This window comes from Erpetoichthys calabaricus, chromosome 1 (genome assembly GCF_900747795.2).
Source record: "Erpetoichthys calabaricus chromosome 1, fErpCal1.3, whole genome shotgun sequence".
Lineage (NCBI taxonomy): Eukaryota > Metazoa > Chordata > Cladistia > Polypteriformes > Polypteridae > Erpetoichthys > Erpetoichthys calabaricus.
Genome location: NC_041394.2, coordinates 338332237 through 338359384, shown reverse-complemented (window position 1 = coordinate 338359384; position 27148 = coordinate 338332237). Strand labels below are relative to the sequence as shown.

Here is a 27148-nt window from a genome sequence, read left to right as displayed (position 1 = left end):
CAATGTAACGGATCTACATTCATATTAATACATAACATCCCTTAAACATTTAATGCAATATCATACTAATCATTACAGAACCTTTATATATTAAACAATTTTACTGAACGTTAGTTCATGTGTTTACTGCTATAAGAAACACTAAGCAATGTAAGCCATTAATATGACTGTTAGTTCAGAACAGTTTTCTCTCTAACGTTCAACCCTTTACTTGTGAACTTCTTCACAAGAACTTGCATTTGGTCAACGTGTGAACTTGTTCATAAGAACTTATATTTGGTCAACAAAGGCACAAACCTTCTTAAGCATCTCCAGTAGTTCCGTCTTTCCAGCTGAACACCTCTCACACTGACATACGCACTGCACACTCAACCGGCGTTCACGTGTCTGGGCTTCAGCGCCTTAAGGACACGTGAGCCTCTTTTACAGCCTGGGTTAGGCTAAAGCCTGCTGTCAGAGAAGTCAGTCAGGCCGCCTGGAAGTGAGCCTTATACAGGTGTGTGTGTTTCTTGACTTTGTTTTGTAGGTCTCACACCTTATTTGAAATTTCTGTTTGTGTGTGAATTAAAACAAACAAGTAAACCTAGAAACCTGCACTTGAAGCAAAAAGCAGCATAGAAAGAGTCTCCATGGAGTAGAGTGAAGGACATCCTGGGATTTGGAAGAAATGTGAAAGTTTTATGACAATAAGACTGAACATCTCTAGAGTGTGAAAGAAAATAAAGAAATATAATAGGATTGAATGGAGTCAGACAGTGGTATTGAGTGTAAGTGCTCATATGTCAGGGTCTGTATTTCTAAAAAATGCTTAGCACCCTCCATCCCCCACCACTCTCACCACTTAATTTTACCACCTTAGGCAACCGCTTTATTTGCTTAAATAGTAAAGCCACCTCTGTGTTAACTTATGACATAACTTGACAAGTAATTTTGGGAGATACTATGAAAGGAATCGCATAAGATACCCCGCTCTCTGGCCTGAAATCATTTGTATTTAAAATTCCTAACAAAATTGCAATGACTAATTTGAGAAAAAATAGCTTACAATCTTGAAGCCCTGAGGTGAAATGAGCAGCTAAAATAAAGCGTGAAGTAGAGTTTCATAACATCTGCACTTTAAATTCTTGATATATTAGAGATAGGTGGAAGGAACCTTTATGAAGCATTCAACACATTTGAATCAATGATGCCTTAAATTGCTTTGAGGCTTCCAAACATTTGACAATCATCCTTTTACTGATATTTCATGATAATTTGTAGTAACATTGCATACTCAGTCAATACAATCCAGTCGTACAATGTGAAAGACTGATCCTGAAAATTGGCGAGAATTCATGATTTTTGTTGCGGTTTTGATGTGATGTCCTTTACCCATATGTAAAACAGCTTGTACCACTGAAAAATACTGGGGCTTCTCGTTTTTTGTGGTATGAGGAAACTTGCTCAATTTAGGCTGTGTAAGTGGTTCCAGTGACGACAAATCAGACAGACTACTAGTACTTTAATCATCAAAAGGAGTGAAGCATTTGCTGCTGATGATGATTCTGATCTCTGTTCCTTATGCTTTGTATGATGATGGAATGATGAAGCAGTAGTTTATTCGAGTTCTGTTTTTGGTTTTTCATGTAGGTAATGAAAGAGCTATCCAAGGCCATAATGCATCTAGGAGAAGATCTATTCAGCTAGTTAACATTATCTAAACCAAGAGAAGAAAGTGTGTTGCTAAGAAAAAGCTGTACGAATAGCCTTACCAATCAAATCAGATTGTTCCTGATTAAAAATGTGCAACAAATTTATTTTAATTTAATTTTTTTTTCCCATAACCATAGTCCTAACCATAAACTGTGTATATGGGTGAACCAGTGCCACCCTGGCCCATAAAGGCCCTGGTGCTTTCTTGAAACCTATCGCTCCCAAAGGTCATGATAAAAAGCAATTTCCCCTCAGGGATTATATCATATTAAAATCAAATCAAAATATTTAAGCACTGTGTTCTCCACATTGATATTATAACCCATAAAACAATCCTAACACTTCTACTCATATGAAGGATGATTCGGAATTGGTAATTAACATAATATTCTCATCTTTGGGGTATTTTATGGAGAAAGTCTATCTATCTATCTATCTATCTATCTATCTATCTATCTATCTATCTATCTATCTATCTATCTATCTATCTATCTATCTATCTATCTATCTATCTATCTATCTATCTATCTATCTATCTATCTATCTATCTATCGATGGAGGTGAAGGTTTGTGATACAGTTTGCATATTTGTAGCTGGAAATCCACAAAGGGAGCAAATGAGTTGCATATCTTAAAAAAGCTTTTTATTCCTATGCTTTCAATTCCTACCAAGAATCATCATCAGAGGATAATGATTAGACTTACAGGAACACAAGGCAATATATAGCAAATAAGGAGTGGAGGATAGGTGGATGTGATGAGGTGGGGTTTGGAGGGTGTTGAACTTAAAGTCTTATTTGTATGTTCTTCTTTTCAAGCCTGCATATGCTGGGTTCATGTCCAAATGCCTCTTAATGGCATTTTCATTAGATAGCCATGTTTCAGCCAGTTCTCTGGCACTTTTAATATTTGCCTTGAATTTTACTTGTACTGAGTCCCATTTAAATGTGCGTCCAGTCGGACTTGTATGTGTGTAAATCAGAGACCGTGGATCCTTTCTTCTGACTGCACTGCAATGTTCCTCTATGCATGTGGTGAGTGTTTATGATGTTTGCCCCATGTATACCGCTGGACATGCATTACATGGTTGCTGTAAACTGTGTTCCGTGTCTCTGCTGCTTATTTCTTGATTTTAGCATTAAAAAGGATTGTACAGTACACAGTGTGTTTGTAGGCCTGTGCACTATTTTGATGCCTGCTCTGGGCAGTATACATGCTGTACCTTCTGATACCCCGTGATGATAAGGAAGTGTGTGCCTGGTGGGATGGGGGGGTCACATTGAAGTCGATTGTTTGCTGGGGTCTCTGGCGTCTCCTATGTTAGCATTGTCTGATGAATGTCTTTGGATAGCTGTTTGATGTGAACAGCTGGTAAAGCAGCAAATTTCATTCTTTTTAGTCTCCTTGGTATTACAATGGGTGTGAACTCTTCTGAACAGAGTCTTCACACAGCTCAGTTTATGCGATGATGGGTGAATGCTAACAAAGTGTAACATTTTGTCTGCATAACATTCCTTTTGATAAACACCTATTATCAGGGTGGCATCATTACCTCTTTCAATGAATATGTCCAGGAAATTGATGCATTGGTTTATTTCTATTTCTATAGTAAACTGGATTGCAAGGAATATTGTGTTGATGTGGTTAGAAAATCTTTCAGCTGGTCATTTTTTAATATGACGAATGTGTCATCAAGTAGCATATCCAAAGTTTCATTGTGTACTGAGTCAGAGCCACATTTTCAAGTTGCTGCATTATCAGTTCTGCTAAGATTATCAGTTATTAGTTCTGCTAAGAGTCCTAGTAATGGTGATATCTATATCATATTAGGACTTGAATCACTACTACTTTCAAAGCCAAGGCCAGGCACTATGATGGTTTCTCCATATAGGCTTTGAATCTTTTTTGTTATCGATTTATTTATTTACTTATTTAATTGTTGTGCTCCTACACCCTCTGGTTCAGCTACCTATGACTACAGCACTCTTTTGAATAAAAAAATTGGATTTTTGTTTACCATTTTCTCAGTATTTTTGAGGACTTTCCACATGGCTAAACTAGATTCTTTGTCACTGATGAGAAGGCCATAAGATACAATGAGAGTGAGAACCTGAGGAATTGTTGAAAGAAACAAAATGGAGGTTCATTAATATAGTCACATCTCTAGAACCATGTGACAGAGTCTGTAAACCATTTTAAGTTACAGAGGCAGATCCTGCTTCTTGGGAAATGTTGCTCTTTCACTTGGAAATGACTCATATAACTTATCTGCTCACTCTGAATCAAACAGCAAGAGATTTAGCTGCCCAGGTAGCATTAATGCCAGCATTGGCGACTTTACAATCATTTGAAATGACTGTCATTTAACAATCTCTAAGCATGACATAAGGAAAGATCTAAAATAAGTGAATAGGAGGAAAGCTGTAGGACCTGATGGCATACCTGGATATGTTCTCAAGTTCTGTGCTGATAAGCTTACTCCAGCGTTCACCTATTTTTTTCAATCTGCCACTGGCTCAGTCTGTTTCTCCTACATGCTTCTGTAATGGGCTAGAATTCAGTACTCTAAAAAAAAAATGACATTTTGGTGTGTTGCTTAGTGTCATGGGCTATAAACCAGTGTTTTAAAGAAAAGGCAGAATTTCTGGAAAATTCTGCTACAGGTTATTGCTGATGGCTATCTACAGGACACAAATATTTACCTGTCTTGCTAAAGAGTCACCTGCTTTGAATAGTCAGACTGCTTTGATTTAGTATCTTATCTACACACAATGTGGGGATACAGAAATGTCTGCATCCTTGGAAAATTAACGAGTTCTGGGGACATTGGTTTCTAATCAAGTACTCAAAGTAAATGTGTTTACACTATTTGCTATACAGAGTAAATTGGCTTGCACCATTGTTTTCACTGATTACCATGTTCATCTATGCAGAAATTGAAGTATATATATATTTCTGGGAAAAGGAGAATAAAAGAAGAAGAGAACAGAGAAGTATGGTCTGAGACTTGGGACTGCTGTCTGTTTCTTTTATGCTTTACACCATATTGCTGTGGCTACACCCTGTAGCAACAGTGACTTGTACCTGGCCCAGGTTCCCCTAGGCCTGAGGTCGGTAACACTTCCATAAATCTGTGTTTGTTCCTTTGTCCAAGAAAATCAATCCAGCTTGCTTAAGCTACTATCGCCCTGTAGCATTAACCTGACTTGTGATTAAATGTTTTGGGAGACTTATCAAGGACTTTGTTTGCTCAGCTCTTTTGTTCAGTCTTTCCTATTATAGTTCTTCCCAAGCTAGCACCCCAGCTCAAGGATCTGAGACTGAACCCCTCTATTAGAAACTGGGTCTTGAACTTCCTAAGTGCTAGACCACAGAGGGTGAGAGTCGGCTGTGTCTCCTCCAAAACTCACATACTTATCATCAGTTCTCCACAAGAACATTAGAACAATCTAAACAAGAACAGGCCATTCATCCCAACTCATTTTAAAATAACAATCTCAATCCACTGGACTGATTCCCTTCATAATTTTAAACACTTCAATCATGTCTTCTCTTAATCATCTTTTGTTTGAACTGAAAAGGCTCAGCTCTTTTAATCTTTCCTCATAACTCATCCTCTGTAGCCCTGCAATCAGCCTACTCACTCTCCTCTGGACATTTTCTAGTGCTGCTATGTCCTTTTTGAAGCCTGGAGACCAAAACTGCACACAGGACTCCAGATGAGGCCTCACCAGTGTGTTATAAAGCTTGAGCAGAACCTCCTGTAACTTGTACTCCACACATCAGGGCGCTATATAACCTAACATTCTGTTAGCATTCTTAATGGATTTTGAAGACTATCTGCCAGTGGATAGTGTCGAGTTCACCTTAACTCCTAAATCCTTCTCACAAGGTGTGCTTTTAATTTTTAGACCTCCAATTGTGTATTAAAACCTAACATTTTTACTTGCTGCACGTAATACTTTACATTTAATAACATTACATTTCATCTGCCAAAAAACTGTCCAAGCCTGTGTGCTGTCCAAATTCTTAATAAAATTTCAACGTTTGGATAAACTGTTTATAGTCCTTTTTCTCGTAGCCACTTTGATGATTACTTCTTTGGTTAGTTTAGATTATTCACCCAGATTGGGTATTCGATACAAAAAAAAGCGAATAAAATTGACATAAAATGCAAAAGATTTACATCGATTCTCATCTGTCATTATAGAATTTCATTGAAATCTTTTGCATTTTTTGTCAAACTTACATTACACCACATTAAATGATGCTGCATAAACAATCCCATAAGTTGTGTATGTTTCATGTTTTGTAATAAAAATCTCAGCCCCCCCCCCCCTTATAATTTGGTGAACACCCCTGTCAACTTTTTTTGCTTATGGCTTTCAGGCTTACGGCACTGAGTTAACTAAACAGTATATAAAAGTAGTAACAATATATTTTACTTACCTACTATCTTTAGATATGTAGAAGTCGAGCGATATGAGCGTAATGAATCACTCAGAATCACTATTGTAACGCCAAATCTGGAATTTTCCTTTAACACATGGTTTATGCTGAGTGTGTGAGATAGAAATAGCAAATGCTTTTTGCCTGTGACTGAGCAAGACAGTGCAAATTGTAGAGATGGGCAACGTAAATGTACCTCTCAATTTATTTAATGTATATGGATGTAAATTTTAAAAACAGCATTTTATATGGCCTTTTCAAAATAATACCGAAAAATATGTAAATATTTGGTTGTTATTTCTTCTGTATATACGCCCCCCTGACTGCTGCGCCCTAGGCAATGGCCTAGGCTGGCCTTATGGGAAATCCCTGGGAACAAAACAGAAAATGGCAGACACATTTTGCCCAAAGTCATAAACTTTTACAGTGGTTGCTTCCAGGCAAACACGTTTGTACCCTTATGGCCAGGACTGAGAGACTGAGAAGTTTAAACTCTGGTTAATTGTTCATTTTTATAGTTGTCATTTTATTCTGCATCTACGGACTTTAAATTATGCTTTAAGTTATGCTAATAATGGCACGTTATCCTGCATTAGCAGATAATATTTATTTTATATTTACTGCTTTTGTTACTGTGACTTTGGATTCTAAGTTCTATACTACAAGTTACGCTCATACTTATTATGGATAGCCCATATTTGCCTTTTTAAATATATTTCTTTCTTCTTGTTATATTTTGTCTTAAGTTTAGAACTGGAGGTTGGACAATGACATTTCACTGTCATTATATTGTACAATTGTGCATGTGAAAAATAAATCTAAATCTTTTAAAAATAGAGACTTGACAGTTTTAGACCAGCGGCTTCGCGCATGAATGCGTACCAAAGCGAGCAAACGCGTGTGCACGCCAAAACACCACGTGACTGGTGACGTCGTTAAGGGCGACAGTTACTGAAATCAGCATGTGAGCCGTCTCACTTTGTACTAGTGGGCTGTAAACGAGACGGTAGACTGTAGCTGTTGAATGAGCCGACGTTAAAACTATCAAATCAGAAAGAAACAGAAGGTAAGCGATTCAAAATTGGGGTGTCACGTAATGGCGGTGGGATTTACCCTTCATTTCAGTCAGTGTTGTACCATGCGACTTGAATCACAATCGAGTGGAGTTGATTGTCCATCTGAATTTACCCGTGGTTCGTATAATTTCGCTTGACGTTCCTTTTCTATTATAAAGCGCTCAGACATCTCACCCATTGACGTCCATCACTTGTGTTCCTCCAATCATTCTGCTCGTGCTATCGCCGAATTCTTTGTGCTCGGGAAGGCGTCAATTTCTCACAAAAAAGGCGTTTTGATTTCTGTATGTTTTATTTAAAAGAGTTAATTACCTGCAGTGACAAATAATTAAGTCAAAGATGCACTCACGAAAAGAATACAGTGTCACAGTTAGTGTGTTTAAATCCATCAAATCGAACGAAAACACACATAACCACATTGGGCTACAACATCAGAGAACAGTATGAGAAAAAAGCCCACTGCGTTTCCTCATCACTAACAAAGCAGCAGCAAAAACAAGAAAACATACAGCCATCGGTTTTTCGATAACATTAATTAACTTTGGACAATTTTTAAAAAGTGTTTAACAACTCCTCAGAGAGACCGTTTGTTTTATTTTTTTCCCCTCAAATTTAATAATAAAGCATCATTATCCCATTGACTTATAAGAGGTGTGTTTGGTTTCTTCCAATAAAGCATCATGTGTATATGTATGTGCTTGTTTACGATTTATATATATATATATATATATATATATATATAATATAAATGCTCTGCATATTCCAAGAATATAAAGGGGAAAAAATGGATGAGACCATTGCATTTTTATACACAGGATTAAAAAGGGGGAAAAAAGCGTAGAACGTGGAATGCCAAAGTAGTTACATTACACTTAAATTAAATGAACTTGAAAGCTTTAGCAAAGCAATATATTTACACAATCATTTTTGGGGGGATTGCAAATGTATTGTGTTGTTCAGTAATTATAATAAATGCATACAAACTGCATACATGATGATATACTTCTATAAAATGTGGCTAATTTTATAATTATGTATCTGAGCTAAAGAAGGCCATATCAAAATATAACAATTTGTGTAAACTGTGAAGAGGAATCTCCCCACAAATAGTTTTCTTCATGTCTAAGAAAAAGAGATGACAAATATACAATGGAAGCAGTAAGTGCCGCATAGTTTCTGTAGCCCCTTTACATAACATTATCGCTTACTTCACAAACCTGATGTAGCATTTTATTAACCGAATAGTATCTATACAATGGTTCAAACTTAAACTGTTTATATTAATACCAAAAAAAAAAATTGTAACAAAAAGGTCCTGAATGAGTGACTGTTTTTACTTTGGTGAGCTGATCATTGAAATGTTACATGGGGATCAGTTTTGTGAATTTATACTCTTCCCTTAAAACTTTAAATCATTTAAGTACCTTAAAACTTTTATAACTCTATTTCTTTTCCAGTATGTTAACTCCATTTATAGATCATACATTAAATAATAAAAGCATTCGACAATGGTATGATTTCCTTTAATTAAAGGGGACAAAATCACTAGGATGGAGTTACATACAATTTTATATATAATTGAAGAGTGTTTGCCAAATGTTGAACAAAAGACAGAACAGGCAATTGTGTATTGATTCTTAACGATGAAATGGTGTTTACATTTTATTAGTAATTGCTTAAGATTTCTAAGAATGTTAAAAATATGATAAGTTTAAATTATACTGCAAAGTTAAGACCTAGTTTCCTTAAATGATGTATTACATATTGTACTAGTTAAGGCAACGAGTTCACATTTTGTAATACTGAGATTTTTTTTTTAATGGTAAGTTTCACATTTTTTTCGTTATTTTAAGAGATTTATGTTTCATCTGCTTTATCTGACTATAATCCTTTTCAGCCTTGATCCTAGTATTCACTATTCTGAATATCATTCTTTCTCCCACTTTTGTTTCCAATTTTTCATTCACCTCCTCCAAAACTTTTGCCTTGGCTGCCACTGCCTTCTTTTTCTCCTTATTTGTCTGCCTTTACATTTTTCTATCTTCTTCCCTCCCTCCCTGATTGATATAATTTCTTCTTTGCCTCCTTCTTAGCCTTTACTACATCCCACACCTCATTGTCCCACCGTCGTATCCCTTTTTCCTCAGGTGACCTCCTTCCTGTCATCTTACCCAACACCCCTTCACCTACTCTTAATACAATGTTACTGTTCTTCTTTCGTCACTTCTCCACACTGTCAAAGGACTGAACTTCCATTTAAAATTTTCTCCCTAAACCCATTCTTAAGCCCTTCCTCTTTTAATCTCGCATCATTTTGTCCATAGTGCTGCTTGTTCTGATTGTATTTTTCTGCTGCTTCTGATCTCCCAGTCCATAGCAACCACTTGATGCTACACTGTCACATTTTCCCCATTTATGGCCTTACAATTATTTACAGTGGTGTGAAAAACTATTTGCCCCCTTCCTGATTTCTTATTCTTTTGCATGTTTGTCACACAAAATGTTTCTGATCATCAAACACATTTAACCATTAGTCAAATATAACATAAGTAAACACAAAATGCAGTTTGTAAATGGTGGTTTTTATTACTTAGGGAGAAAAAAAAATCCAAACCTACATGGCCCTGTGTGAAAAAGTAATTGCCCCCTGAACCTAATAACTGGTTGGGCCACCCTTAGCAGCAATAACTGCAATCAAGCGTTTGCGATAACTTGCAATGAGTCTATTACAGCGCTCTGGAGGAATTTTGGCCCACTCATCTTTGCAAAATTGTTGTAATTCAGCTTTATTTGAGGGTTTTCTAGCATGAACCGCCTTTTTAAGGTCATGCCATAGCATCTCAATTGGATTCAGGTCAGGACTTTGACTAGGCCACTCCAAAGTCTTCATTTTGTTTTTCTTCAGCCATTCAGAGGTGGATTTACTGGTGTGTTTTGGGTCATTGTCCTGTTGCAGCACCCAAGATCGCTTCAGCTTGAGTTGATGAACAGATGGCCGGACATTCTCCTTCAGGATTTTTTGGTAGACAGTAGAATTCATGGTTCCATCTATCACAGCAAGCCTTCCAGGTCCTGAAGCAGCAAAACAACCCCAGACCATCACACTACCACCACCATATTTTACTGTTGGTATGATGTTCTTTTTCTGAAATGCTGTGTTCCTTTTACGCCAGATGTAACGGGACATTTGCCTTCCAAAAAGTTCAACTTTTGACTCATCAGTCCACAAGGTATTTTCCCAAAAGTCTTGGCAATCATTGAGATGTTTCTTAGCAAAATTGAGACGAGCCCTAATGTTCTTTTTGCTTAACAGTGGTTTGCGTCTTGGAAATCTGCCATGCAGGCCGTTTTTGCCCAGTCTCTTTCTTATGGTGGAGTCGTGAACACTGACCTTAATTGAGGCAAGTGAGGCCTGCAGTTCTTTAGACGTTGTCCTGGGGTCTTTTGTGACCTCTCGAATGAGTCGTCTCTGCACTCTTGGGGTAATTTTGGTCGGCCGGCCACTCCTGGGAAGGTTGACCACTGTTCCATGTTTTTGCCATTTGTGGATAATGGCTCTCACTGTGGTTCGCTGGAGTCCCAAAGCTTTAGACATGGCTTTATAACCTTTACCAGACTGATAGATCTCAATTACTTCTGTTCTCATTTGTTCCTGAATTTCTTTGGATCTTGGCATGATGTCTAGCTTTTGAGGTGCTTTTGGTCTACTTCTCTGTGTCAGGCAGCTCCTATTTAAGTGATTTCTTGATTGAAACAGGTGTGGCAGTAATCAGGCCTGGGGGTGGCTACGGAAATTGAACTCAGGTGTGATACACCACAGTTAGGTTATTTTTTAACAAGGGGGCAATTACTTTTTCACACAGGGCCATGTAGGTTTGGATTTTTTTTCTCCCTAAATAATAAAAACCATCATTTAAAAACTGCATTTTGTGTTTACTTGTGTTATATTTGACTAATGGTTAAATGTGTTTGATGATCAGAAATATTTTGTGTGACAAACATGCAAAAGAATAAGAAATCAGGAAGGGGGCAAATAGTTTTTCACACCACTGTATCTGTTTCAAATGAGATCTTCTACACATTAGAGAGTCTGTTTGGTGTACCCTTCCTCCACTATTGTAATTCACAAGCTGATTTACTTTCTTTTCCAAAAATATGTTAACTATTACCAATCAGATGCCATGGCAAAATCTGCTGTCCTCTCCTCTTCCCCATTTTCCTCTTCTGAGCATGTGAGAAACAGTAGAGAAATGATAGAGAGGGTACAAGGACGGTGCATTTAGATCACCAGCAACAATAACATTTTCTCCCACTCCGAGTTCTTCATCAATTTGTGTCCAGAAAATGTCCTTTCTTTCCCTCACAGCACACTTGAGGAGCATATGCACCTCATTAATTACAATTTCACCAAGGCCTAGCTTGACACTCCTCACCCTACCACTTCTTCTATTCACACCGACAAGTCTATCTTTTAGTTCTTTGGATACAATTTATACCTACGCCATTTCTCCCTGCTCATTTGATCCACTGTACAAAAACTTAAAGCCTCCTCTCCATTCTCTTGATTTCCCCCCCCCCCCCCCCCCCCATCTAGTTTCCTGCACACACAGCTTGCACACTTTCCTCCTTTACATCAAATCTACCAACTCTTTTCTTTATTAGTCAGTGTCCCAACATTCAATGTCACTACGCTTACCTTTACCTGACCTTTTTCTTTCCTCTGCCATGTTTTCTTGTGCTTTTTCTGGACTAATATATTTAGCCAGCCCAGCAGCCCTTGCTTATTTCCCACAGGGTTCAGACGAGGCCCCTGTGCGTCATCTATGGGTATGCCCTAGCATTTTATAAAGCTAATTGGATTGATTCCATCATTAAGATTTTGGCTAAGTTTTACAGCTGGATGCCCTTCCTGACGCTAGCCATCTCTACTTATCTGGGCTTGGGACCAGCACCGAGTTGGTCTGGTTTCACCACCGATGGCTCAATTGCAATTTCACATAGTTTAATTGAATTAATATATTTTTTTCTTTTAGCATTTTGATAAAAATATAGCCTCTTAATTGTCTTGTGTTTAATGCTGCTCAATTTTTCTACCTTCTTTAATATATTATATCAAAAAGCCATGATGGTATCACTACAGCCTATAAACCCAAACTTTAATAACAAGTTGGGGTGCTATAAAGTAGCCTGATGTTGACAGTGATGACATGCCTTGTATGTTGTGTGCCTTCAATCGATACAGTAAATATATTAGTCTAATTACAAATAGAGCAGTCAGAGTCTGTGTTTTTGCGTATAGATTTCACAGCCCTGATTTTTTTTTTTTTCTTTTATACTTCTTTGTTTCATCTGCCTCTAACTCCTTTTGCTTTTCCCTTATTGAGTTCATCTTTATTTTATTTTTAAGTTTGTTTTTATATTATTCTTTACATTTATTCTTGTATTTCCATACATTGTTAGGTCTGAGTTGCTTGTGAAAATGTGATTGAGCTGCTTTCCAGTGCTGTGCTCTTCACTCGCTGCTTGCTCTGGCTATAGTGTGCCATCTCGCATGTTCTCCTTTCTCCACATCAAGTTGATGCTGGATTTATACTTTGTCAGCCTACATTGCTATTGCCCTTTCTTCTCTCAACTACCTGTTCTCATGAGATGGCATCCCCTCTGTGTGAACATGTGAAACAGAAAGGGATAGGATGACACCCCGACGGGTTCTTTGTCCGTGGCAAGTGTTCATATTTCATGTTTAGCACATCAAAATTGGAAGCTTTATCTTAAAGCTAAAAGAACTAATTTAACATTGGAGATTTTACGTGTGTCTGTTACACATGTTGGACAATTCTCAATGACGTGTGGCCTATTTGTAAATTTCTGTATGCTTTTTGCAAATTAAGGAGAAATGTGTTTTCTGAATCGCCAAGTTCCTGAAATTCCAATTGATATTCTTTTCTTATTATCCCAAGGGATTGTTTAAAGGTGAATTCCTTAAAATCTTTTGATAATACTTAAACATTGAATGCAGATCTTCAATAAAAGTGGCTAATATGGCTTCAGTAATAGAAGTTTGCGGAAGGTGAGGGAAATTAAGCATACTTTTCACAAAATGTCTTTATATATATATAGTACTGTGTAAAAGTTTTAGGCAGGTGTGAAAAAATGCTGTAAACAAAGAGTACTTTCAAAAATGGAAGTGTTAATCATTTATTTTCATCAATCAACAAAATGCAGTGAATGAACAAAAGAGAAATCTAAATCAAATCAATATTTGGTGTGACCACCCTTTGCCTTCAAAACAGCATCAATTCTTCTAGGTACACTTGCACACAGTTTTTGAAGGAACTCGGCTGGTAGGTTGTTCCAAACATCTTGGAGAACTAACCACAGATCTTCTGTGGATGTAGGCTTCCTTACATCCTTCTGTCTGTTCATGTAATCCCAGACACACTCGATGATGTTGAGATCAGAGCTCTGTGGGGGCCATACCATCACTTCCAGGACTTCTTGTTCTTCTTTACGCTGAAGATAGTTCTTAATGACTTTGGCTGTATGTTTGGGGTCATTGTCCTGCTGCAGAGTAAATTTGGGGCCAATCATACGCCTCCCTGATGGTATTGCATGATGGATAAGTATCTGCCTGTATTTCTCAGCATTGAGAACACCATTAATCCTAACCAAATCTCCAACTCCATTTGCAGAAATGCAGCCCCAAACGTTCAAGGAACCTCCACCATGCTTCACTGTTGCCTGCAGACGCTCATTATTGTACCGCTCTCCATCCAGCCCTTCGATGAACCAACTGCCTTTTGCTACAGCCAAATATTTCAAATTTTGACTCATCAGTCCAGAGCACCTTCTGCCATTTTTCTGCACCGCAGTTCCTATGTTTTCGTGCATACTTGAGTCGCTTGGCCTTGTTTCCATGTCGAAGGTATGGCTTTTTGGCTGCAACTCTTCCATGAAGACCACTTCTGGCCAGACTTCTCCGGACAGTAGATGGGTGTACCTGGGTCCCACTGGTTTCTGACAGTTCTGAGCTGATGGCACGGCTGGACATCTTCCGATTTTGAAGGGTAATAAGCTTGATGTGTCTTTCATCTGCTGCACTTAGTTTCCTTGGCCTACCCCTGTGTCTACAATCCTCAGTGTTGCCCATTTCTTTTTGTTTCTTCAAAAGAGCTTGAACAGCACATCTTAAAACCCCAGTCTGCTTTGAAATCTTTGTCTGGGAGAGACCTTGCTGATGCAGTATAACTACCTTGTGTCTTGTTGCTGTGCTCAATCTTGCCACGACACGAAACTGTCTTCCACAACCTCACCTTGGTAGCAGAGTTTGGCTGTTCCTCACCCAGTTTTAAGCCTCCTACACAGCTGTTTCTGTTTCAGTTAATGACTGTGTTTCAACCTACGTGTGACATTGATGATCATTAGCACCTGTTTGGTAGAATTGGTTGATCATACACTTGACTAGAATCCTACAAAATCCCTGACTTTGTGCAAGTGTACCTATAAGAATTGATGCTGGTTTGAAGGCAAAAGGTAGGAACACCAAATATTGATTTGATTTAGATTTTTCTTTTGTTCGCTCACTTTGCATTTTGTAAATTGATAACAATAAACAATCATTATTTATATTTCTGAAAGCATTCTTTGTTTACAGCATTTTTTTCACACCTGCCTAAAACTTTTGCACAGTACTGTATTTAATATATATATACAGTAATCCCTCGCTATATCACGCTTCGCCTTTCGCGGCTTCACTCCATTGCGGATTTTATATGTAAGCATATTTAAATATATATCGCGGATTTTTCGCTGCTTTGCGGGTTTCTGAGGACAATGGGTCTTTTAATTTCTGGTACATGCTTCCTCAGTTGGTTTGCCCAGTTGATTTCATACAAGGGACGCTATTGGCAGATGGCTGAGAAGCTACCCAGCTTACTTTTCTCTGTCTCTTGCGCTGACTTTCTCTGATCCTGACGTAGGGGGATTAAGCAGGGGGGCTGTTCGCACACCTAGACGATACGGACGCTCGTCTAAAAATGCTGAAAGATTATCTTCACGTTGCTATCTTTTGTGCAGCTGCTTCCTGAAACGACATGCTGAACGGTGCTTCGTATACTTAAAAGCACGAAGGGCACGTATTGATTTTTTTTATCTGTCTCTCTCTCTCTCTCTCTCTCTCTCTCTGCTCCTGACGGAGGGGGTGTGAGCTGCCGCCTTCAACAGCTTTGTGCCGCGGTGCTTCGCATACTTAAAAGCCAAACAGCCCTATTGATTTGTTTGCTCCTTTGAAGAGGAAGATATGTTTGCATTCTTTTAATTGTGAGACTGAACTGCCATCTCTGTCTTGTCATGGAGCACAGTTTAAACTTTTGAAAAAGAGACAAATGTTTGTTTGCAGTGTTTGAATAACGTTCCTGTCTCTCTACAACCTCCTGTGTTTCTGCGCAAATCTGTGACCCAAGCATGACAATATAAAAATAACCATATAAACATATGGTTTCTACTTCGCGGATTTTCTTATTTCGCGGGTGGCTCTGGAACGCAACCCCCGCGATGGAGGAGGGATTACTATATATATATATATATACACATAATATAATAGTAGTGACCCATGTGGATCACCACTCTTAATGTCTGCCAATTCTGATAAGGTTCCTTACACTATGACCATCTGCTTCCTGTGTCTGAGCCAATTCTGCACCCATCTAGAAACATCACCTTGAACTCCCACTTCTTTGAGATTGATGCTCAACCTCTCATGTGGCACCTTATCAAAATGAATGTCAAGGTAAATAATTGCATAAGCTCCACTTTAATCATATCCTTTTGTTGCTTCCTTATAGAATTCCAGCATGTTAGTAAAACATAACTTCCCTCTTCTGAACCCATGCTGACTGTTCAGTAAAACTCCTGTCCTTGCCGTGTGCTGCTCAATCTTATCCTTAATAATACCTTCCATTAACTTTCCTGTGATGCAAGTTAAACTGACTTTACCCTATAGTTGCTTGGATCTCCCCGTCACCCTTTTTATATAACCTGTTTCTGTTACTTATTAACTATTTATTGTTACAACTTGGTTATTTACTTACAAATGCCAATATCGGTTACTTCTGCTTTTTGCCCTGCCTCTTAGATGCTAATTCAAATACAATTAACAAGAACAAGTACATGTACAATTAACGTTTCCAGCTACTTTTGTTCTTGTGCGGTTGGAAAAAAAAGCTTTAAAAATTCCAGCACAGTCCCTTAGCGCAAAAAAAAACCAAAAAAAACACAAATTTATAAGAGCAAAGTGTATTTTTATTAATTAACTCTCACACCACAGAAAACACAATCTCTCAGCAACTCTCAACTGCCTCTCTCGTTTGCAAAGTTGACGTCGGCACGTCCTCTCAGCACCTCCAACTTTACTTGGAATTTTTGTTTTGGTGTACGTTTTCCTAGTATTGACTTTCACTATATCTTAGGCTCTTGTTCCATTTTATGATCGTTTTATTAAAATAAACCCGATTTGTCCTGTTAAAACATTCACTACAGTTTTGTTCCATGATCAGGGAGTAGCAGTATTTTGCCTTGAAACCTCAATTTTCCTTACTTTGAAACTTTTGTTTTGTTTATCTGAAATAACTACCTTATCTCAAATTTAGAATTATGGTTAGTGATGACCTATCAGTTTCTGTTTTATCATGTTGAGCTCATATCCAGGCAGTTCTATTAAATTTTAATGTATTTAATTTTCTTTTTTTAAGGCAAAAGAGAAATTTAATGGGCAAAGCTTATAGGCAATTCTTGACTATATCTAGCTTGTGTTTTTCAGCCTCCTACATGAGCTCCATATCCTACCTTGGCCAGAGATGTTAAGTTCAGTGTCCCCAAAACCAGTTTTGACTGCTGAGACCTAATATGCCTGGTCCACCCCACTCTTGCTTGCCATTGCTCCTGACCATTAACTTTGTGAGTTGTAAGCCCATATGACAGCTTCATGCAGCCTCATTAGGTTATGGGTCACATGCCCTCCAACCTCAGGTCAAGCTTGAGGACTAGGTTCTTGTATGCTTGTCTTGGACCAGGTTCTCTTTGATTTAATTAGAATATGAATGGGAATCTTTCCTGGATTATTCTTTGTTTGCCATATCCAGGCTAAACCCTCCACCTCCCTTTAGACCACCTTGTCATGATTTGCCCTATTTGAAACGTTCATGTGTAGATACAAAGTTGCCAAGATGAGTGAGGTCCAGATCACAATGCTGTGGGTGGCAGCAAAGATGAGCTTGATGGCCAATTGTCCATATCAATAGTACAAAGAAAAACTGTTGTTTTTGTAGATGCTGGTATAATATTCTTGTATATACTTTTTCAGTGTTTTTTTTAATAAGTTACGAAAAAATTAGTGTTTAATTGTGCACATAAGTGCAGCTCTTATCTGTTGAAAAGCTTGTAAACAGTCTTGACAATGACATTAGATCAAGACATACAGTGCTTCCAGAAAGTATTCACAACGCATCACTTTTCCACAGTTTATGTTACAGCCTTATTCCAAAATGGATTAAATTCATTTTTTTCCTCAGAATTCTATACACAACACCCCATAATGACAATGTGAAAAAAGTTTGAGGTTTTTGCAAATTTACTAAAAATAAAAAAACTGAGAAATCACATGTACATAAGTATTCACAGCCTTTGCTCAATACTTTGTCGATGCACCATTGGCAGCAATTACAGCCTCAAGTCTTTTTGAATATGATGCCACAAGCTTCGCCCATTCCTCTTTGCAGCACCTCTCAAGCTCCATCAGGTTGGATGGGAAGCGTCGGTGCACAGCCATTTTAAGATCTCTCCAGAGATGTTCAATCGGATTCAAGTCTGGGCTCTGTGAATGTCCTTGAGTGGCCCAGCCAGAGTTGTCCTGAAGCCACTCTTTTGATAACTTGGCTGTGTGCTTAGGGTCGTTGTCCTGCTGAAAGATGAACCGTCGCCCCAGTCTGAGGTCAAGAGTGCTCTGGAGCAGGTTTTCATCCAGGATGTCTCTGTACATTGCTGCAGTCATCTTTCCCTTTATCCTGACTAGTCTCCCAGTCCCTGCTGCTGAAAAACATCCGCACAGCATGATGCTGCCACCACCATGCTTCACTGTAGGGATGGTATTAGCCTGGTGATGAGCGGTGCCTGGTTTCCTCCAAACGTGACGCCTGGCATTCACACCAAAGAGTTCAATCTTTGTCTCATCAGACCAGAGAATTATCTTTCTCATGGTCTGAGAGTCCTTCAGGTGCCTTTTGGCAAACTCCAGGTGGGCTGCCATGTGCCTTTTACTAAGGAGTGGCTTCCGTCTGGCCACTCTACCATACAGGCCTGATTGGTGGATTGCTGCAGAAATGGTTGTCCTTCTGGAAGGTTCTCCTCTCTCCACAGAGGACCTCTGGAGCTCTGACACAGTGACCATCAGGTTCTTGGTCACCTCCCTGACTAAGGCCCTTCTCCCCCGATCGCTCAGTTTAGATGGCCGGCCACCTCTAGGAAGAGTCCTGGTGGTTTCGAATTTCTTACACTTACGGATGATGGAGGCCACTGTGCTCATTGGGACCTTCAAAGCAGCAGCACTTTTTCTGTAACCTTCCCCAGATTTGTGCCTCGAGACAATCCTGTCTCGGAGGTCTACAGACAATTCCTTTGACTTCATGCTTGGTTTGTGCTCTGACGTGAACTGTCAACTGTGGGACCTTATATAGACAGGTGTGTGCCTTTCCAAATCATGTCCAACCAACTGAATTTACCACAGGTGGACTCTAATTAAGCTGCAGAAACATTTCAAGGATGATCAGGGGAAACAGGATGCACCTGAGCTCAATTTTGAGCTTCATGGCAAAGGCTGTGAATACTTATGTACATGTGCTTTCTCAATTTTTTTTATTTTTAATAAATTTTCAAAAATCTCAAGTAAACTTTTTTCACGTTGTCATTATGGGGTGTTTGTGTGTAGAATTCTGAGGAAAAAAATGAATTTAATCCATTTTAGAATAAGGCTGTAACATAACAAAATGTGGAAAAAGTGATGCGCTGTGAATACTTTCTGGATGCACTGTATTGCTCTTTTCGTGTTCTTTTCCTGTTTCAAATTTCCAGTTTTAAACATATGCATTGTCAAGCCCACTGAATCCAATGGATTTGTCAATTGGGCTGAATTTCAAAGCACGCTAGGTAATGTTGTTAAAGGGATAGGCTCACTTTTTAATACACACACAAGTCAGCACAAAATTAAATCGCTTTTAACACAAAAAAGAAAAACACATTTCCAGCTTCCTTTTGATTTCACATATTTGCTTGTTTTGTAATAGCATTTTTTTATAATTAAAATCTGATCACTCCAACACACACACAGACCTTAGTGTTTTATTACAGTAGGTTTTACTTTTTTGATTTGGGGATGAAAATATTCAGAATCATATAGTACTTCATTATTATGAAGACATTATGCTTTAGAAAAGCTACAGTCAGCCTGTTAAATGATGCAGGATGCAAATTGTTTGTGTCACACAGCTCAGTAAAATGCAGTCAGGTGTAAGTTTACTAACGTGCATATAACCCTTACTTGTATCTAATTATCTCAGGCTCCATTTCAGGAACACAACATAATGGCAGGAATCCCTCATGTCGCAGCTATACAAGTAACCATCTGGCTTAATGGAATACAAACTTGTAAGTTATCAAGAATGTCTTCTAGGTCTTTGACATTTAAAACTCCTTGTTTTGCCTCCCGATTAAAATGTATGAGGAAAAATTCCAGCTGCTTTTCATGTCTACTTTGTGTTTTTTTATATTTGCTGATTTGATTTTCTTGCACTAATAAGTTCTGTTACACTCTATATTGTCATCTTTATCTTGAAGAGTGATTTTTGATTATGCTTGATGTTATTGGTGCTATCTTCAGTAATGTCTGCTCAATTTTCACATTGTAATTTGCCCTAGTATGTAGCAAGAGTAGGGAGCAGGTGGAGGAGACCCTGGAGAGTTGGAGGTTTGCTCTAGAGAGGAGAGGAATGAAGGTCAGTAGGAACAAGACAGAATGCATGTGTGTAAATGAGAGGGAGGTCAGTGGAATGGTGACGATGCAAGGAGTAGAGTTGGCGACGGTGGATGAGTTTAAATACTTGGGATCAACAGTACAGAGTAATGGGGACTGTGGAAGAGAGGTGAAAAAGAGAGTGCAGGCAGGGTGGAATGGGTGGAGAAGAGTGTCAGGAGTGATTTGTGACAGATGGATATCAGCAAGAGTGAAAGGGAAGGTCTACAGGACAGTAGTGAGAGCAGCTATGTTATATGGGTTGGAGATGGTGGCACTGACCAGAAAGCAGGAGACAGAGCTGGAGGTGGCAGAGTTAAAGATGCTAAGATTTGCATTGGGTGTGATGAGGATGGATAGGATTAGAAATACAATACAATTTATTTTTGTATAGCCCAAAATCACACAAGAAGTGCCGCAATGGGCTTTAACAGGCCCTGCCTCTTGACAGCCCCCCAGCCTTGACTCTCTAAAAAGACAAGGGAAAAACTCCCAAAAAAAAAACCTTGTAGGGAAAAATGGAAGAAACCTTGGGAAAGGCAGTTGAAAGAGAGATCCCTTTCCAGGTAGGTTGGGCGTGCAGTGGGTGTCAAAAGAAGGGGGTCAATACAATACAATACACAGAACAGAACAAATCCTCAATACAGTATAAAAATAAAAATTTTAGAAGTACGGAGTAGAATTTAACAGTAGATGATATCACATAAGAAGATTTGGATATATTTAGAGTCCTGGAGACCTCATCCATCAAGCTGCCTCTCCCCATTTGGCCATTCCATGGCTGAAACAGCGCTGGGCCAGCCAGTCCGATGAAAGGATCCCTCCTTCCCACAATTCCTGCGATCCTCCATCAGGGATGACTTTACCTTAGGCAGGCAAAACAACTTGACAGATGGGCCATGGCACCAAGTGCCACATTTAAGTACCGAGAAGAGAAACAGAATAGGTGAGGGTTACTATCCAATTCTAACTATCATGTTACTTATGTATTAGTGCTAATGACTAACAACAGAGATGCAGTCTGTACAGTTAATCAGCAGCTCTAGTCGGGATATGCTAAACTGAAGTAGTGAGTCTTCAGCTGGGATTTAAAAGCTGAGACCGAAGGGGGCATCTCTTATAGTAGTAGGCAGACCATTCCACAGTTTAGGGGCCCTGTAACTAAAAGCTTGACCTCCCATTGTTATTTTATTAATCCTTGGAATCATAAGCAGACCAGCAGCTTGAGATCTTAATGTGCGCTGTGGTTTGTAAGTCATAATAAGTTCCAACAAGTAAGCCGGACCTTGGCCAGTTAATGCTTTATGTGTTAAATGGAGGATTTTGAAATCTGCCATAAACTTAACTGGGAGACAGTGTAAGGATTTAAGGACATTAGAGGGTCAGCTCATGTTGGACAGTTGGGAGACAAAGTCAGAGAGGTGAGATTGCTTTGGTTTGGACATGTGTAGAGGAGAGATACTTGGTATATTGGGAAAAGAATGTTAATGATAGAGCTGCCAGGGAAGAGGAAAAGGTTTATGGATGTGGTGAGAGAGGACATGCAGTTGATGGGTGTAACAGAACAAGATGCAGTAGACAGGAAGATATGGAATAAGATGATCTGCTGTGGCAACCCCTAATGGGAGCAGCCAAAAGAAGATGAAGAAGATGTCCCATGTTAATACTCTGTTTGCACTTTGTTGTCTTAGAAATCTAATAAGAACATCTTAAGGAGGGAGTAGGCAGCCTGTTGGCTTAGATCTCCACAACTGTGACAGTCTAACTTTCTTTGACTTTCTCTGTTATAAAATCCCCACCATCCACCTCAAGACCCACAAAGCGATTTTATTTTTTCCAATGATGCTGCTGACTATAGTTTTTCTTCTCTTCAGTTGTTGTATTTCAACAATTATTTAATCGACAGATATTGTTGGGATCCATTTATGTTAATACATTTTAGACTACTTTGGTTTACTGCCTGATTAAATAAATTTGTCTTTATCTGTAGTCATTGTGTAATTAGTCATTTGTTAAGCTAGTATGAGCATTTTAGTTGAGAACTTGTCCCAACGCTATGTCCCCTGTATTCAATTAAGAGTGCTAAGAAAAACTAAACTGAGTTGAATTGAACTAATACATCAAGAACTTCTGGGTTCCTGGCATTAATCACTTTTTAATTATCTACACAATACCTGTAAGCCAACTGTGTGAGGTGGTCTTTCTCAAACCTGTTGGACCTTCACTCCACTCTTCTAGATTTGTTTAATATCTGGTATTTTGATATGAACAGTGTAGAGTTACTGTTAACATACTATGTGGTTTCTGCAGGCTGTCTTACTTGCCAGGGACCTCAGCTGGTATGATGCTTTGAAAAGAAATTGAATTTTTGTTAGAGCTGAATGGTGCAGTTTGATATAATTTAATTCTGTTCTTTCAACAGCAAAGAAAGGTGCTGGTGCTTTACTGTAAGGCCAAGATGGAACTGAAACAAGAGACAAGTCAGATTGATATTATGGAGAAAATGGCTGTAAATATTAAAGAGGAAGATGACTGTGAATGGAAGTCTATCCAGTCTGAACAAGATAGTCTGGGCATTAAGGATGAAGCTTATGAATTGAGGTCATTAGGCATTAAAGAACATGCTAAGATTTCTGTCAACATTGAGACACAGGAATGGAAAATCATTAAATATGGTGATGTCAAGGTTAAGTCTGAATCATTACATTCTGAAACAAAGAGAATTGAGGAACTTTCATCTTTTAAAACTCCTGAAGATCAACCATTACCTTCAAATCAGTCTGAAAAAAGTAAGTGCAAAATAAAAATATGTTTAAGTTTTAGGATCAGGCAGTCTCATACTTTTTATGTGGAACTTGAAAATGCAGTGAGGTGAAATATTATTTGGTAAAATGTGAAGAATTCTTTTAGTAAGTTACTAACTTAGAAAGTTAATATCTGTTTTGGGAAATATAAGAGCTCAGTTGTGTATACCACATATACTGGAAGCCATTCAAATAGCTCATTATTAGACTGCCCTGTATGTTTATGATATTGAAGTTCCAGGGATCCCTAGGGTAGCGGATCATCAGAACTGCAACTTTGCCTGTTCAACGATAGCATTTTGGTATTTTTCAAGGCAAATTTATTTCTTCTGAAGTATTTATCACACGAAATTGTGTTCTAAAGTTAAGCATTTTCCATAAACTTAAAAAAAAAATGCATAGTCAGTCTATGCATTTTATATTGAAGCCTTCATGGGACATGAGGCATCACCAAAAAATAAAAGCCTAAAATCTTACAGATGAAGCAGAAAACTTTTAAGTGTAATAAGACATGACTTCCATGTTTCTGACACGTTTGTAATAACAAAATGGTCGTGGAAATTGTCATTTTATCACATTTCGAGATAAGGATATGTTTTCTATCTGCTTGTGTAAGTTCTTGCATAAATACAATGGTCATCAAAATTAAACCAACCATGTGGCATGAACGGTTTACTGTGAGTTGATCTTTTGAGAGGAAACCACTCCTTGGGGGTGAAAGATTACTGAGGAAGAAGAGGAGCACAGAGGTAGCTGCACAGCTGGTCGTCTTTTAAAATGGCTGAATCTAATAATATTGGTGTTTCAAGAATGACATGTTTAAGCTATTGTACAATGTGTGTGTAATTGCAAGATGCGGATCAGTGCTCAACAACTGTCTTGTCTTGAAATATGGACGTATTGGTAAGTTTTTAGACTTTTGTTTTTTGAGTCTCCTGTGCTTCATAAGGCTACGGGATTGGGGTGTGTGTGATATTATCCAAAAATTATATCTCGATATTTTCTTGGACTTAGATGATATTTTGCATCCTTTAAAAACATGTTTCTAAAAGTCTTATTGATCTAGCTTCATCTTAGTTAATAGAATATAAACCATAGCTTACAAAAGAGGTTAATGAAAATAACAGTTAAGGAAAACGGGTCTTATTTACTTAAAACTGCCGTAAAATAACACAAAAACATTAAAATCACCAGTCAAAGTATTACTGAGATCAAAAGTGGGCCAAAGGATTTATACAAAAAAATGCAACAAAACTATTATAATGAGAGCATCTTAGACTAACCCTTACCCTTAACGTAAACAAGGTATGACTCCAAAGGAAATTAAATATTAATTATAATTGGACTGCAGGGCAAGAACATGACCGTCTGGATAAACATAAACTGCTCTGGTGTCAGGTGAATTGTGCAGCATACAAGCAAGAACAAAAATCTAACATATTGTACTATAGTATAAAAATCCAAAGTTCTGTCAAATACTGCACAAGAAAAAAACTATAGCATTTGTAAACAAGTTCTGTCATATATTGCACAATAATGCAAAAACTCAAACCTATAACATTTAACAAATTCCTAACTTCAAGTTATGTCCAATATTACAAAAGGATTTCAGAAAAAATAATTGTAAAATTCTCCTGAGGAAACTTCCAAGTTGTGTGACATAAACCCCAGTCTGGCTTCAGAGCAGCACGGTTACATGTCACAACATTTCCTCCACTGCTGAAAGCCCTCTCAGAAGGGCTCCTTGAGGCAAGGAGGCAGATATTTTTTGCAAGTTTCCCCAATTTGGGAAAATGTATGTCTTGTGTTTTCCATTACTCAAGTGGATTTTTGTCACAGTCCACCTCGGGTACCATCAAGTAGCTTTTTTCAATGACAGTGTGAAGAGACTCATCTTCTCTGAATTCCTTTTTTTTCTCTCTTTAATAGCTGTCAAAAGACTGTTTTGCTTTTTTGCTTCCTACCTTGTGTCATCACCTGCTCCCAATTTGCAGCCATAGTGGCAGGATGGAGTGGGGTGAGGAGTCTGGGATCTGTGTGAGTGTTTTAAATAATGAAAGGAAAAAATATGCTTTGGAATCGAGGACCTCAACGAAGATGGCTTGCAAAATAAAACACACCTTATAGACACATCCTTCTTACAAAAATAAAAATAATTCATTGAAACCAATTTTTTTGTATGACACCTACGGGGATCTGTACTAGATCAATTTCACATAAATGGAATTATATAGAGGAGCCCAAATTACTCACCAATTACAATATGAAGCCTATGTCCAAAACAAGAAAGCCTCTTCCAGTTGTTAATCTGTAGGCACTGACAACATTAGCCCCGGTGTCTGTCATGCAAACTGTGGTCTTCTCGCAGCGACCATGATGCCAGCACATCTTTCAGAATTTGCACAGTGATGTTAACCTGTGTGTTCTTCTGGGAAGTAGGATATTTGCAAGCAGTAGATTTGCAGTTCACAGGTTTTGTTGATGAAATGCAGTGGCAAGGAGAGGTATAGCTCAGATGTTCGGCTTGACTATAAATCTGTTGTTGTGGCAAAATGTGAAACCTTCTGCAGTTTATGTGTCAGAGTCTGGCGACATGAATCATACGATTTAGGCAGAGCTGTTTGACTGAAATATATTTTCGGCCAGGCAGTGTCCATCTTGGGTTTAAAGTATTCAAAAGTTGTTTGAAACCATCCCTTTTCAACTGCTTGAATTGGCACCATTATCTTTTGCGATGTAATTGGTGACGCCGTTTGTTATATCATGCCATTTGTTGCCTTTCTTGTCGCATCGCACTTTTTTTTGCAGAATGATTCCATTAAAGTTTCCTGATTGTGTTTTTGTGCTTGTACCTTGGGAGATTTAGACCTGTCATGGACAGGTGACTCCTGAAGCTTTTCATATTCTTCATGTTCTGTGCAGTTGTTAGTTTGCAGATGGTGAAACAAGTTAGTTGTTGTGCTGTCTTTATTGGCAACCAATTTCCCTACAAAGTTTATAGATTGCCATCTTTTGAGCAACATCTGTCTTTTCAAAGCCAACCCACCTCCATGTGAGTGAGGATGATCCACACCTTGCAATTAAATCTAACAATGTACATTGCAAAGCTATTTTATCCCCTGGTGCTGTTTGCTCACTCATTTTTTGGCAGCTATGCTTGCTTAACTTGTGGTGTGCCGACTGTGCACACCTAGGCGCTCGTTTTGCACATGCACAGTAGTTTATCCTGTTACATTACATGAGACAGTGAATGCATGGACTCTCAAAGTGTGTTTTGATTGATTTTGAAAAGTGAGTGACATACTCTAATTTCAGCTTGCACATCTTTAAAATGACAATTAAGATGTTATCATAGGCAATACATACCACACACTCCTAGGCTCCACTATAAAATGGCAAGACTGGCTATGTATTTTTTTTAATTCATAGATAGTGATTCATTTTATGCATTTGCCTCACAAATTGTGTTTTTATATATATATATATATATATATATATATATATATATATATAAAATAAATATACCAGTAACGGCGCACTGCACGATAACGTGCAGTAAATACACTTGACGTAAGCATTCCTAGTTTTCATCCTCTTTCTCTGTACGTTTAGCATTCATTTGCTCAGAGGTTGATGCGCTTGCTGCTTCCTGAGCAGCTCTTCTTTTCTCCACTCTAGCAGCCCGCTGCTTCTCTTCTTTCGATGGCATCTTTTCGTGTTAAAACTGATTGTTAGTTTTTGTGTTACAATTACTTAGTACATTTTCTTTAATCATTCACTTAATCTGGCACTTAAGTCTTCAATCTGCCTCAAGAATGATTAGCGAAGGTGGTAGGGAATGAGAACGGCACCCGTACGCATGCGCCGCCCTGCTGCGCCGCACGGCCGCCCTGCTGCGCACTGCTAAGAGTTGATTCTACAATAAAATAAAAAATAAAAAGAATAATAAAATCATCGCCCCGAAAGCAGATAGGAGATGTCACGTAGTATATGTGTACCAAATTTCAAGTCAATAGGTGAAACGGTTTCCGAGCTACAGGTGATTTAAAATCCTGGACAGACAAATG

The 27148-nt window shown here is 38.3% G+C and overlaps 1 protein-coding gene across 1 annotated transcript in view; it reads left to right on the top strand.

Moving 5' to 3' along the window:
- The first annotated feature begins 7039 nt into the window (after positions 1-7039).
- LOC114668170 (oocyte zinc finger protein XlCOF6-like) overlaps positions 7040-27148 on the top strand; it is a 93316-nt gene continuing 73207 nt past the window's right edge. The window contains exons 1-2 of the mRNA XM_051927970.1: positions 7040-7207; positions 22700-23066. Coding sequence (XP_051783930.1) covers positions 22736-23066 — 331 coding nt within the window. The 5' untranslated portion in view covers positions 7040-7207; positions 22700-22735. The remainder of the gene's footprint in view (positions 7208-22699; positions 23067-27148) is intronic.